Source organism: Martes martes (genome assembly GCF_963455335.1).
Source record: "Martes martes genome assembly, chromosome: 4".
Taxonomy (NCBI): domain Eukaryota; kingdom Metazoa; phylum Chordata; class Mammalia; order Carnivora; family Mustelidae; genus Martes; species Martes martes.
In genome coordinates this window covers 99,608,433-99,624,086 of record NC_137891.1, presented here as the reverse complement: position 1 = coordinate 99,624,086, position 15,654 = coordinate 99,608,433, and the positions used below count along the sequence as shown (strand labels likewise).

General features: G+C 36.6%; 1 protein-coding gene across 6 annotated transcripts in view; it reads right to left on the bottom strand.

The window, feature by feature from the left end:
• The window catches only part of WDR47 (WD repeat domain 47), a 67,088-nt gene that overhangs the window by 9,537 nt on the left and 41,897 nt on the right, over nt 1-15,654 (bottom strand). For all 6 annotated transcript variants that reach the window (XM_080803012.1, XM_080803009.1, XM_080803008.1 and 3 more), the window contains 6 exons: nt 13,755-14,012; nt 10,366-10,441; nt 8,300-8,457; nt 6,387-6,556; nt 4,677-4,847; nt 3,658-3,789 (listed from right to left, as the gene is read on the bottom strand). In XM_080803012.1, the coding sequence (XP_080659138.1) occupies nt 3,658-3,789; nt 4,677-4,847; nt 6,387-6,556; nt 8,300-8,457; nt 10,366-10,441; nt 13,755-14,012 (965 nt within the window). The remainder of the gene's footprint in view (nt 1-3,657; nt 3,790-4,676; nt 4,848-6,386; nt 6,557-8,299; nt 8,458-10,365; nt 10,442-13,754; nt 14,013-15,654) is intronic.

The window sequence follows — 15,654 nt, the reverse complement described above, 5'->3', positions numbered from 1 at the left end:
TTTTGAAGGAACATACCTCAACATAACAAGGGCCATTTATGAAAAATCTAGAGCTAACATCATCCTTAATGGTGAAAAACTGAGAGCATTTTCCCTAAAGTCAGGAACAAGACAAGGATGTCCACTCTTACCACTTTTATTCAACATAGTACTAAAAGTCCTAGCTACAGCAATCAGACAACAAAAAGAAATAAAAGGCATTCAAATTGTTAATGAAGATGTAAAACTTTCACTATCTGCATATACACACATACATATATTTATATATAGAGAGAGAAAGAACCTCAAAGACTGAAAAACTGCTAGAATAAACAGAGTAAAGTCATAGGATACAAAATGTACAGAAATCTTTTGCATTTGTATACACCAATAATGAAACAGCAGAAACAGAAATTAAGAAAACAATCCCACTTACAATTGCCCCCAAAATAGTAAGATACCTAGGAATAAACCTAACCAAAGAGGTGAAAGATATGTGCTCTGAAAACTATAAAACACTGATGAAAGACACTGAAGATGACACAAAGAAATGGAAAGACTTTCCATGTCCATGTATTGAAAGAATATTGTTAAAATGTCTATACTACCCAGAGCAACCTACACATTTAATGCAATCACCATCAAAATACCCACAGCATTTTTCACAGAACTAAAACAAACAATTCTTTTTTTTTTTTTGATATTTTATTTATTTATTTATTTGACAGAGAGATCACAAGTAGGCGGTGGGGGGGGGGGAGGCTCCCCACAGAGCAGACAGCCAGATGTGGGGCTCGATCCCAGGACCCTGAGATCATGACCTGAGCCAAAGGCAGAGGCTTAACCCACTGAGCCACCCAGGTGCTACCCCCTCTTTTTTTTTTTAAGATTTAAAACAAACAATTCTAAAATTTGTATGGGACCACAAAAGACCTTGAATAACCAAAGCAATCTTGAAAAAGACAAGCAAAGCTGGAGGCATCACGATTCTGGGCTTTAGATGATATTACAAAGCTGGGGCCCCTGGGTGGCTCAGGTCATGATCTCAGGGTCCTGGGATTGAGCCCCACATCAGGCTCTCTGCTCAGTGGGGACCTGCTTCCCCCTCTCTCTCTCTGCCTGCCTCTCTGCCTACTTGTGAACTCTATCAAATAAATAAATAAAATCTTTTTTAAAAAAACAGATTATATTACAAAGCTGTCATCATCAAAAAAAATATGGTATTGGCATTTTAAAAAAAGGCACATAGTTGAAGAGAAAAGAAAACCCAGAAATGAACCCACAACTATATGGTCAATTAATCTTTGACATAGCAGGAAAGACTATCCAGTGGGAAAAAGAGCGTCTCCTCAACAAATGGTGTTGGGTAAACCGGACAGCAACATGCAAAAGAAAGAAACTAAATCAGTTTCTTAGACCACACACAAAAATAAATTCAAAATGGATTAAAGACCTAAATGCGAGACCACAAACCATAAAAATACTAGAAGAGAACACAGGCAGTAACTTCTTTGACATTGGGCCAAAGCAGGTTTCTCCAGATGTGTTCTGAAGCAAGGGAAACAAAAGCAAAAATAAACTACTGGGACTACATCAAAATAAAAAAACATCTGCACAGCAAAGAAAACAATCAACAGAACTAAAAGGCAACACACAGGATGGGAGAAGACATTTGCAAATGATGTATCTGATAAAGGGTTAGTATCCAAAATCTATAAAGCACTTATACAACTCAACACCAAATAATCCAATTAAAAATAGACAAAGACATGAACAGTTTCTCCAATTAAGTCATACACATGGCCAACAGACACACAGAAAGCTGTTCATCATCAATTATCACCAGGGAAATGTAAATAATGAGGTATCACCTTGTAGCTGTCAGAATGGCTAAAAGCAACAACACAAGAAACAACAGTATGAAGGTTCTTCAAAAAGTTAAAGACAGAACTACCCTACAACACAGCAATTGCACTACTAGGTATTTACCTAAAGAATGCAAAAACAATCAAAGAAAACATTCATATAAAATGATATATTTATAGCAGCATTATTTACAATAGACAAATTATAGAAGTAGTCCTTTGGACTTCCAGTTATGTAAGGTGTCTATCGATTGATGAATGGATACACACACACACACACACACACACACAATGGAATATTATTCAGCCATAAAATGAATGAAATCTTACCACTTACAATGACATGGATGGAGCTAGAAGGCATAATGCTAAGTGAAATACGTCAGAAAAAGACAAATACCACATGATTTCCATTCATATGTGGAATTTAAGAAACAAAATGAGCATAGGAGAACAAAAGAAAAAGAGACAAATCAAGAAGCAGACTCTTAATTAGAGAACAAAGTGATGGTTACCAGAGGGGAGGTGGGTAGAGGGATGAGTGAGATGCGTGATGGGGATTAGGAGTGCACTTGTGATGAACACTGGATGATGTATGTTAAGTATTGAATCACTAAACTGTACATCTGAAACTGATATAACACTGCATGTTACCTAACTGGAATTACAATAAAAACTTAAAAAACCAGAAAAAGAAACCCAGAGCGTTGAGTGAGCCTCAAGTGAAACACACTCAGCAATATTCACTGCATTGACACCAGTTCCCAGTGAGTTGCATATTAACATGTGGCCGGTAATTTAATGGCACCTCTAGTCATAAATTAAGCATTCTTAAAATAGTAAGTAAAATATTCCTGATTTTAAAAAAAGGTCTATGGAAGTCAAGAGAATAGGCAAAGCATTAAAATAAAACAAAAACATCACCAAAAAAGTAAGAATAAAAGGCAGGCATTTTCACCTGGAATAGTGCCATAGAATTGCTATTAAAAACTACAATAAAAAAAAAAAAACCTACAACGAAAGAAAAGGGATTCTAAAATAAAGACAAGGGCAGGATGCTGCATCACTCTTAAATACCAGTGTTTTAAAAGATGATACAACACAAAGAGCAGTACTGTCAGTTCACATGGAACAATCCAAAGTATATTAAGTTTAAAATGTGAGGCATGTATTATTATATGCTACCATTTCTGTGTGCATGTATACACATGTTCAAAGAAGACAGAAGATTATGAAATATACAAACTTCTTGGTTATATACTTACAGATTATGTATAGAAAAATAAATAAGAAACTGGTCCCTTAGGGAAAGACACCAAGGAACAGGACTGGAAGAAAATGGTTTGTTTAATTTCAATTTCTGCACTGTGTATGTATTAAAAAAATTTCTTTAAAGGTCTGAATCCTAAAATAGCCCTTCTAACATGTTATGATGAGCACTGGGTGTTATACGCCAACTAATGAATCATTGAACACTACATCAAAAACTAATGAGGTACTATGTGTTGACTGACTGAACATAATAATAAAAAAAAGGAAAAAAAGAATAAAATAAAATAGCCCTGCTAACATAATAAGTGGGGAATAGTACTTAATCTCCGGGGCTTCAAGTTTCCTAAACTGAATTTTATTTTTACAAAGAAAGTAAGACATGAATATATTTTGAAAGAATTTAAGGTAATCAATAAAATATCAAGTATCTATTTGTTTCTGTTTTTTTTAACATATGTGTTACAGGGGAGAGGAAGTAGGTAAGTGCAATTTACAAAGTTTCTTTCTCATATAAATTCATTTAAATTCCAGAAAAACCTACCAGTTCCATGGAATGTTGTGCCAACAACACGAACACAGCTTGGTACCCGAAGATCCCAAAACCTAACAGTCTTATCTTGGGAACCAGATGCAATCATCCAGCCACTCCAGGTATAAAGTGCTAAAATATGGCCTATAAAAGATCATATACTCAGTTATTACTGTAGAACAAACAGTACTTTCCCTTAATACATTCAAAGGTAGGTACTCATTATTGGACATGGGATGATCTGGTTAATCAAATATACTGGCAGGTAGAGATTTTCCACATGTATCAAATATATTGGCAATTTTCTTTTCTTTCTTTTTTTAAGATTTTATTTATTTATTTGTGAGAAGGAGAGTGAGATAGAGAAGCAGATTCCCTGCTGTGCAGAGTGCCCAATGTGGGGCTAGATTCCAGGACCCTGAGATCATGACCTGAGCCGAAGGCAGACAGTTAACCGACTAAGCCACCCAGGGGACCCTATTTTGGCAATTTTCAAAAAACCAAAATCCAATAAAATGCACAACATGAAAACCATACTAAGCAATCTGTTTTGTGTTTCAGGATTTCAGGATATAATAATTAGTACTGAAAAAATTTTATCATCTGAAATTACAGCAAATTATGGCAAAGCAAAGGACTGTGGGGTTAGAATACTGGCTTTGCAAGAGACAGACCTGAGGTCATATCTCAGTCCTGCTATGTTTAGTTGTAAGATACTGGTCAAATCTTGCCTTTTCAAGTTTTGTTTATTTCATGTGTAAGATTGAGATAAAACTTCGTGACTTACAAGGGTGCTGTGAGAATTAAGTTAAGGAATTATCTGTATAAGCAAAGGATTTAACACACCAGGGGAAATGTTATTTATCATTACTGTGTTGTTATCCAAAGTTTCCAATATAAATTTTTAAAATAAAAATTTCCTGTCTTGAAGAAGTCCCTTTTGATAAAATATACCCCATTAATGAAAATGCAGAGGGGGAAAAAGCACAGGTTGAACAAAAAGAAAAGTAGTATCTAAGACTATCACATACCGGTATGTCCACTCAGAGCATGCAGGCCCTGTCCTCTTTGACAATCAGTTGTATAAATGTTACAATCCCCTGCTCCAGCACTTATCAAAATAGCTCCACCACTTTCTGGGCCTTCCATAAATGCCAAGTCTCTAATTGTCCCATCATGCATACTAAATTCCAGATCCGGTCCTGAAACAACAATAAGAATTAAAAAAAAAGATGCTGCTCAACTTACTATGATAATTTGAGATTGCTAAACTGTCTCAAAACTAAGCAAGAATAACTGTAGAGAGGTGTGGCTTATAGTTTCATTTAGGGATTAATACTATAATCAATTTCACTTTACTGAGCAAAGAATTTGAAGTGTTTTTCTGATTGTTTTTTTTAAAAAATATTTTATTTATTTATTTATTTGTCAGAGAGAGAGAGAGAGAGAGAGCATAAGCAGGCAGAGTGGCAGAGGCATAGAGAGAACTAGGCTCCCCACTGATCAAGGAGTCCGATGTGGGACTCCATCCCAGGACCTTGGGATCATGACCCAAGCCAAAGGCAGTGGCCCAATCAACTGAGCCACCCAGGCATCCCTGGGTTTTTATTTTTTAAGATTTTTTTATTTATTGACTTGATAGAGCAAGCGAGAGCATGAGCTGGGGAAAGAAGCAGGCTCCCCAGCTGGGCAGGGAGCCCTACTCGGGGCTTGATCCCAGGACCCCAGGATCATGACCTGAGCCAAAGATAGACACTTTACCAGCTGAATTACCCATGCACCCCAGCAAAGAACTTTAAGAAATCAAAATACCGGGGCACCTGGGTGGCTAAGTGGGTTAAAGCCTCTGCCTTCGGCTCAGGTCACGATCCCACGGTCCTGGGATCGAGCCCTTCATTAGGCTCTCTGCTCAGTGGGAAGCCTGCTTCCTCCTCTCTCTCTCTCTGCCTGCCTCTCTGCCTACTTGTGATCTCTCAAATAAATAAATAAAATCTTCAAAAAAAAAATCAAAATACTGATTCAGTTAACCATCATTCCTTTTTTTTAAAAAAAAGATTTTATTTGTTTATTTGACAGACAGAAATCACAAGTAGGCAGAGAGGCAGGCAGAGAGAGGAGGGGAAGCAAGCTCCCTGCTGAGCAGAGAGGCCGACGCAGGGCTCGATCGCAGGACCCTGGGATCATGACTTGAGCCATTATGATCATTCCTAAAATAGGGCTATACATAGTTATCTTCTCTTTCATCTCAAAGGAAATGAAAGAGAAGACAGGTACTCTAACATATTCATTAATGCACTGTTGGTAGTTATTTAAAAGTTACCTTTCTAATAACATTTTTTTTAAGATTTTATTTATTTTATTTGAAAGAGAGAGCATATGCAGGGGGAGTGGCAGAGGGAGAGAAGAAGTAGACTCTACAGTGAGCAAGGAACCTGATACAGGGCTGGATCCCAGGACCCTGAGATCATAACCTGAGCTGAAGGCAGATGCTTAACTGAGTGAGCCACCCAGGCATCCCTGATAACAACAATTTTCTAATTATTAGACAACTATAAGAACTTACTAAAAAAATAATCAATCATGTCTTATGAAGGCAACTAAGCAACTATAATATAAAAAAATTCTCCTTAAGGCTATTCTTAGATTATATTGAAAATAATACAAAGATATATAAAAGCAACAACATTGGGAAAACATTAAGAATACACTGGTAAGCTACTGCTTACATACTTGGGACCTACCTGTTGCATTACAAGTCTCTGCATTGAAGGGCAGAACTTTGACATATTTGTCATTTGATCCTGTTGCTAATAACTGTCCACAAGGACTCCAGGCCACACAGTAAATGGATCCTTTATGATGTTTATTCCTTTTAAAACGTACCACTGGCTGCTTAGGGATGTCATGTGCACTAAAAAGAAAATTATAGAAAGACATTTCAACTTCTTGCTTGCTGAAGTAAATGAAGTTCTATATTATTGTTGTTCTTGAGGGAGGGAGCAAAAAAGTATTAGACTACATGTCAGTAACAATTTTCAAAATCTTGGAAGAAATAAATTTAAAGCAGATTTAAAATCCAAAAGTAAAATTATGAACTATTCTTAGACTAACCTAACTCTTATTTCAGACCACACAGGAAACAAGATTATTTTTTTTAAAGTCTCCATTTCACATATTTTTCATGGATTTTAACTCAAACACAGAAGAATGAAAAAAAATACTAATGCTTCCAAATTCAAGAAGTTCAAAAAACATTAAACATATAATATGGAGCAATTGATTGAGGCTGAGGGAAGGTAAGGAATGAAAAAAAATAAAGGAAGCAGAATTCTTTCTGGAGTTTCAAATCTGGCAAGGGTTGATGTCATGACTATCCACATACAGAAAGGTAGATATAAGTGTTCTGGTCCAGTTAAAAGTACTAGGCCTTAAAGGACAGAAGAATTTTTACAGAAAAAGATTATGGCAGAAGAATAGCTCCAGTGAAGATAATATATAGTAGGGAAAGTGCCAGCCCAGTGTGCAATATGGGAAACAGCCTATGGGGCTAGCAGAGAGAAGCCCAGGGCATTCTGAAGACTGAGTGGGATGGACACTGTAGCAGGTGAGGAGCTGCAGGCATGGTTGTGGAAGGTCCTGAATAACCAGGCTCCTCAAGAGTATGGCTTTTAATGGGAGTCAAACACTGGCTTAGTGGAATAATAACATCATTTTTTTTTAACTAACAAATAATGTATTATTAGCCCCAGGGGTACAGGTCTGTGAATCGTCAGGCTTACACACTTCCTAGCACTCACCATAGCACATATCCACCCCAATGTCCATAACCCAACCACCCGGAGTAATAGCATCTTATCTACACTTTAAAACACAGCTTAATATTAGGATACTAAAGATTTTATTAGATATGATAACATCAAATCTATGTAAGAAAATGTACATGTTTTTGGAGATTCATCATAAAGGGTGAAACGACATATCGGATATACCTTAAAATACTTTAGCAAACAAACAAAACGGATGAAGCAAATGTGACAAAAATCTTGACAATTACTTTATTTCACTGTACTAATCTTTACTTTTGCATATGTCTGAAAAGTTCCATAATTAAAAACAGAAAAAGAAGACTGATAAAATTGCCAATACCTAGAAGGTGCTTAATACTGATCTAGAAAATAGATCAAATCAAGATTCTTTTTAGTTGCATATTGGGGCGCCTGGGTGGCTCAGTGGGTTAAGCCGCTGCCTTCGGCTCAGGTCATGATCTCGGGGTCCTGGGATCGAGTCCCACATCGGGCTCTCTGCTCAGCAGGGAGCCTGCTTCCCTCTCTCTCTCTCTGCCTGCCTCTCTGTCTACTGTGATCTCTCTCTGTCAAATAAATAAATAAAATCTTTAAAAAAAAAAAAAAAAAAAAAAAGATTCTTTTTAGTTGCATATATAATTCATGGCCTAATCAAAACGGACAAAAATTTATAAAATTAGTCAATAATTCTTATGTATATTTCTTAAGCATTGAAAATAAAAATTTAAAGACTTAATAAAAGAAAAAGAAATTAAAACTGAATGCTACCGAATGGCAATTCTGAAAAAGGAACCGATATAGCTAAATTAAAAACTAAAGCAAGAATGATAGTACAAACCACCTATCCTTACCTTGGATCAATTACTTCTGGGTAGGCACATACTCTCAGAGTTTTGGAATTTGAACCTACAGCATATAAACCACCACCTGGATGAAAAGCCACTGCTCTAACAGCTTGTGTGTCTTCTAGGGTATTAATACAAACAAACTGCTTTTTTGATTTATCATCCTGCGGAAAGAATAAATATGAAAATCATCTTAGGAAAAAATGAATTTGAAAGAATTCATCTTTAGCCTATTTTACACTCATTTGAATTATATTATTCATTTTATCACTTCACGTTAACAACCTATAATCACATATTCTTTTAAATGGCAAATTCAAATTAACCCAAATTTTTCTACTTTTTGCTGCCCATTGCTGAACTAAGTTCAGAAAGCTCATAAACATTCAAAGCTTTCTCTGCTTACTATGACAAAATATAAGACTATGCATTCTCATATAGAGTTATCTTTAACTATCAAGGAAAAAATAGCCCAGGGGTGCCTGGGTGGCTCAGTGGGTTAAGCCTCTGCCTTCCGCTCAGGTCATGATCCCAGGGTCCTGGGATCGAGCCCCGCATCGGGCTCTCTGCTTGGCAGGAAGCCTGCTTCCCCCTCTCTCTCTGTCTGCCTCTCTGCCTACCTGTGATCTGTCAAATAAATAAATAAAATATTAAAAAAAAAAAGAAAAAATAGCCCACGTATATAACTTTTATAAAATTAACAGAGTATCATTTGTGTTTCTAAAAGTAGGAAGTATAAGACTATTAATCAATCCACTTCCTCTTGGGTGGGGTGGGGGGGATACTTAACCATTATCTCCAGCAATGAATACTTCAATATTTCAAACTGAAATTGTAAAATACTCTTTTAAAATTATAAAAATGATTTTAATCAGAACACTAAATTTGAATCTCATTTTAATTTTAAATTGTCAACCTATCTGGCCTCTTCTGAGGAAGGCAAGTTGAAGCAGTTCTATATAAAAGTTTTGATGGCTCTTGCTATTAATATCATTTGTAACTACCTTGCTACCCTGACCACAAGGGACTTAACCTGGAACAGGGACCTCTAGACTGGGTGTAGTCAATAGACCTAACCAAATCCTGCCTTCAGGAAGTATGAATGTCAAGTCACTTCAGCTCTATATCAACAAAGAGTTTATTATACCTCTCCCTACACAAAATTTTATCTATTCATGCAATAAATAAATCCTCATGGGGAATAGGGGGAAAACCTGGTGGGTCATACGATGTCTCTCTTAGGTAATTGAATTGAGTTCTTTTATTATTCATTTGAATTTATTTGGTTAGAAATGCTACATTTTCCATTAACCCACATGTAAGAAATTTGCCAAATGAACAGCAGTGATAGGTAAGAGAAAAAGAGAGGTAAATGACTAACTGATTAAATGGCCTATAGGACACTAATAATCATTATTAAGGGTTGCTTTAGAACAGATGTGGCAGAGCCATCAATTAACTTTATTTGCTCTTCTTCAGTGTGTTTAAATATTTTAAGAAACTTGTTGCTATTTTTAAAATAGATTTCACATAAAAAATCTACATTCTTACAATTTCTTGAAAATCAAAAGAACTGGAAACACTGGATAAGCATATTTCTTTGCGCAAGGGACAAATACTCTTATGTGCTTATCACAATAGTCAACTTTATTCATTTATGTTACCTGTCTGGTTCCATCAGCGTCTGAAATAGTGGCTTTGTTTATGGGATTAAAGTTTGAACTAAAGAAAATAAGATAGCTGTATAGTAGTTTAGGGAAGAATGTCTGGTTCCAAAGCAAAAAACAGCTGCATTGATGAGAAGCCCAAAAGAAATACCAATAATATCTAAACAAATTAACCATAGGGTCTTCAGAGAGTAGTGCACAGCCCCAACTCATGAGCCAAGATTGCTATTATAAGCATTATAAGCTTTCATTTATCCAGTGAAAGCTCAACTACCTTGCAACAAATAACATCATTAACAATAATGATTATTTCTAAAAACGGTTTTCTATGAATTGAGAACTCCTTAGCAATATCTGCAGGTATATATAAAAATAATAATGAAACCTCCTTCCCCAAAGCATTACCTCTTCCCCTCTTGACCTTGATAGATTCCCTGAAGAATCTCCAAGAGGTGGCTTAATGACTGAATGTTCTGATGAGCTGTGTGAATAGAAATTCAAAGTTTACTCTGAATAAAACAAAAATCATATTTATCTTTCAACCTCAAATATATATATTTGGGGGGGGGGGGCAAATGACCTGCACTAACCCCAAAGTAACTCTCTGAAGCCATTTATTAAGAGACTCTGGGACTGAGTGACACCAAACACAGTTGTAAGGAGCAAGTGAGAAGCCATTCCAGAAAGGAGATTAAGTTAAAGTCTACAAATTTTAGAGTGAGATGTCATGAAACTTTCCCCTGCTGAGTTCTAGAATCCTGGATGCTGTATTTAAATGTCACCCCAGGCAGGAACTTGGATTGCTCTTTAGAAAAATTATCTGGTCCAAGACAAAAGATTAACAGGAAGTGACATTTGAAAGTCTTCAATAAAACAATGTTTCCCCTTACTCACTTTTTGTCATGTAGACAGATCCATCTATATACATAGCCTTCCTTCCAATCAGCTTTTTTTTTCTTTATGCCTCACTCTTTACAGATAGTCAAATATTTCCAGATACTTGAAGAAAGCCTCCTAGACAAAAGCCAGAGACTAAAACAGAAAAGGTGGGGTGCCTGGGTGGCTCAGTTGGTTAAGTGTCTGACTTTGGATCGGGTCATGATCTCAAGGTCCTGGGATCAAGCTTCAAGACAGGCTCTGTGCTTAGTGAGGAGTCTTGTTTCTTCCTCTGTCCCTCTCCCTGCTTGTACACCTGCGTGAGCACGCTCTCTCAAATAAATAAAAAATATTTTTTAAAGCTTTTATCTATTTATTTGAGAGAGAAAAAGAGACAGAGAGAGTACAAACAGGGAGCAGGCACCCCGCTGAGCAGTGAGCCAGATGCAGGGCTCCATCCCAGGACCCAGAGATCATGACCTGAGCCAAAGGCAGATGCCCAACGATCTGAACCATCCAGGCACCCCTCAAATGAATAAAATCTTAAAAAGAAAATATACAGAAAAAGGCATTTGGTTTGTATTTCCCTGATGATTAAGTGATGTAGAGCATTTCTTCCTGTGTCTGTTGGCCATCTATATGTCCTTGGGAAAATGTATATGTCTTAAGCTCATTTTTAATTGAATTATTTGTTTTTGGGTGTTGAATTTTATAAGTCCTTTACATATTTTGGAAACTAACCCTTTATCAGATATATCATTTGCAAATATCTTCTCCAATTCCAAAGGTTACTTTTTAGTTTCATTGACTGTTTCCTTCCCTGTACAAAAACTTTTCATTTTGATGAAACCCCAATGGTTTATTTTTGCTTTTGTTTCCCTTGCCTCAGGAGACTTATCTAGTAAGAGGCTGCTATAGCAGATATCAAAGAGGTTGCTGCCTGTGTTCTCCTGTAGGATTTTAGTGGTTTCTTATCTCACATTTAGGTCTTTAATCCACTCTGAATTTATTTTTGTGTATGGTACAAGAGACAGGTCCAGTTCTATTCTTTTGCATGTTGCTGTCCAATGTTCCCAACACCATTTGTTAAGAGACTAACCTTTTCCCATCGGTTATTCTTTTCTGCTTTGTCAAAGATTGACTATACAGTGGGTTTATTTCTCGGTTCTCTATTCTGTTCTATTGATCTATGTATCTATTTTTGTATCAGTACCATGTTGTTTTAATCACTATGACTTTGTGATATAACAAAACTACAATGAGATATCACCTCACATCTGTCAGTGGCTAAAAGCAACAACACAAAAAATAACAGGTGTTGCCAAGGATGTGGGGAAAGGGGGACCCTCTTGCACTGTTGGTAGGAATGTAAACTGGTACAGCCATTCTGGAAAACAGTATGAAGATCCCTCAAGAAGTTAAAAATAGAACTACCCTACAATGCAGCAATTGCACTACTAGATATTTAAGGGCGACAAAAAGACTAATTCAAAGGGATACATGCATATAAAATAATATGTTTACAGCAGCATTACTTACAATAGCCAAATTACAGAAGTAGCCCAGGCATCCACTGATTGGTGAATGGATAAAGAAAATGTGGTATATATACACAATGGAGTATTATTTAGCCATAAAAAAAGGAATGAAATCTTGCCATTTGCAACAACTGGATGGAGCCAGAGAGTATTACGCTAAGTGAAATTAATGAGTCAGAGAAAGACAAATACCATATGATTTCACTCATATGTGGAATTTAAGAAACGAAACAAATGAGCAAAAGGGAAAAAAAGAAAGAGGCAAACCAAGAAACAAACTCTAATTACAGAGAACAGACTGATGGTTACCAGATAGGAAGTAGGTAGGGGAAGGGTTAAATAGGTGAAGGGGACTGAGAAATGCACTCACTATGATGAGCCCTGGGTGTTGCATGTAAGTGTTGAATCACTAAATTGTACAACTGAAACCTGAGTGGCTCAGTTGGCTAAGCGTCTGCCTTCAGCTCAGGTCAATCCCAGGATCCTGGGATCAGAGTCCCAAATCAGGCTCCTTGCTCAGCAGGGAGCCTGTATCTCCCTCTGCCTGAGACTCCCCTGCTTGTGCTCTCTCTGACAAATGAATAAATAAAATCTTTTTTAAAAGAAAAGAATAGATGAAGCAACTTATATGTGGAATTTAAGAAACAAAACAAATGAGCAAAGGGGGGAAAAAGAGACAAACCAAGAAACAGACTCTTACCTACAGGGAACAAACTGATGGTTACCAGAGAGGAGGTGGGTAGCACGGGGAAGGGTGAAATAGGTGATGTGGATTAAGGAGTGCACTTGTAAGGACGAGCACGGGGTGATTAAAAATTAAAAAAAAAAAATAGATGAAGAAAATACTCCTTAACTATTCCTATTGCATAAATTAACACTGTTTAATAATGATAGCCAGATAAAAAATCTTCCCCGATTAGTGAAAACACAAATATGCAAGATGTCTTCAACTGCTGTAACTGTCAGAGCTCCCAAGAGGGTCTTGCTGCAATCACCCCAACATGCTATAAAACACCTTGTGCCCTCAAAGTCCGTGCATTAAAATATTATTTGTTGAAAGGTACCAATGGCAAGAAAAAGGAAAATCAGGGAGAAGATAAAACTGTAAGATCTCTGAGTAAAATGACTTATAAAAAAAGAGAATCATCTTAGTGGTAGTGAGAAAGCAAAAATAAAAATAGGAGAACAAAAGCTACTAAGAAATTCAGAAGTCAATAGAAGAGAATACAGATAAATAAAGACATACCAGAAAAATATTTGATATGTAATGATCTCCAAAAACTTTTATTTGTAAGACTCCAAAGAGAAGTTCAACTTCCTAGGTTTCCAAACATTAATAGGATGTTAATATTTCCAGGTGTTACAAAATAAAGTACTTACATTTGGTTTCCACAAGGTGATTCCTCAAGAAAAGGTATGTGATTCGTTGATCCAGGATTACGTGGGGTGCTTGTGTGAATATTTGAAGCATCATGTGTTAATCTCTGACTGGAGTCTTGGGGTGGTGTAGCAAAACTAGTTACAGAAGAATTATTAGATCCATTGCTTTTGCTCCCATTACATTGCTGGTTGAGCGCTGACACCTCACTACCAAGGCTATCCATTCCAATATTTAATTCACCAAGCTTTTGAATGGACCTAAAAAATAAAACAATTTAATTACATTAAAATGAAAACTTAATCACATTCTTAACATATAGAAGAGAGAAGTCTAGGTGTCTTGGTCAGTTAAGCATCTGCCTTGAGCTCAGGTCATGATCTCGGAATCTTGGGATCAAGCCCCCACTTTGCACTCCCTGCTCATGGGGGAGTCTTCCTCCTCTCCCTCTGCACCCCCCCCCACTTGCGCTCTTTCTCTCACACATGCGCTTTCTCTCACAAATAAATAAAATCTTTAAAAATATATATATATATAAGATTATAAGTTTGAGAAGGTAAATACAGGAACATGTAATAAATAAATGGTAAGTTCAGTACTAAAGTTACCATCATTGCCTTAAGACATAACTAAGATACTGAAAGATCCAAATTTTCCTACAGTATCCCCACTGTAGGATACAGGTATTTTACCATAAAAATTTTTTTAAAAATTTTCTTCTCCAGTATAGCTTTGGTTTAATTTTCATTTTGAAACTTTATTTCCCAAAACAGTCAACAAAAATATCACCACTATCAAAATTTCTTGCCAACAAAACAAAACAAGCCATTTTCATTTCATCTCTCTAGTGATATCATACCAACTAGGAAATGTATGATTAGAGCCAAGCAGGGACAAATTCTAGTGGCAATCTATTAGTCACACATTTATTCATTCTACACAGATGATCTGCCAGGCTCTGATTTAGGAACTAGGGAGCTAGAGCAGGAAGCAAAACAGCTTCAAGGTCTTTCCCTCATCACAAGACTTCCTGTATCAGGGTAGATCGACTTCTTTTGTTGGACTCAGGACTCCAAACAGCACAAAGAGGAAGCTGACAAGCTCTGTTAACATTTAGACCCAGAACTGGCCCAGCATCACTTTCTACAGCTTAGATTCAATATGAGAGAGGAGTACACAAGGCGTATGATTACCAAGACATGTTGGGGCTTATTGCATTTTCTCGTTTTCCAACATTAAACATTACAGAGAGAGAGAGAGAGAGAGAGAGAGAGAGAGTGTGTGTGTGTGTGTGTGTGTGTATGTGTTTAGGGCTTGGAAAGACTTTAAAAGAGCAGTTCAATATTATTAAAGGAATTGGCAGCCATTACTAAATATATAAGTTAATTTTCACTAGGTTACATTTCCCAAATGTTATCCTACGAAACACTAATCCTGTGACGTGCTCCCCATAAAGGAGTCAGAGGTCAAGTCAACTTGGGAAATGCTAAGTATAAAGTCTAAAATGTTAATATCATTTTAACTCTCTAGTAGTGGGGAGGATGAGGCAGAATATGCTTATAAGTGCCAAATCAGTGGTGCTATTTATTAGTATTAATAGAAACAAAGTATCAAGAAGTATAAAGTAGTGAGAGAGTACTGTTAATAAAAATTCTATTGTGCTTTAGTTGGCTTTTTTCCAATAAGATCTATTATGTAACATGACTCTTACTACTTTTCCTCTTTCATGACTCTTGGAAAAGAGATGCAAAATTTTTTTTTTTAAGATTTTTTTTTTTTTTTGACAGAGATCACAAGCAGGCAGAGAGGCAGGCAGAGAGAGAGGAGGAAGCAGGCTCCCTGCTGAGCAGAGAGCCCCGATGCGGGGCTCGATCCCAGGAACCACGACCCAAGCCGAAGGCA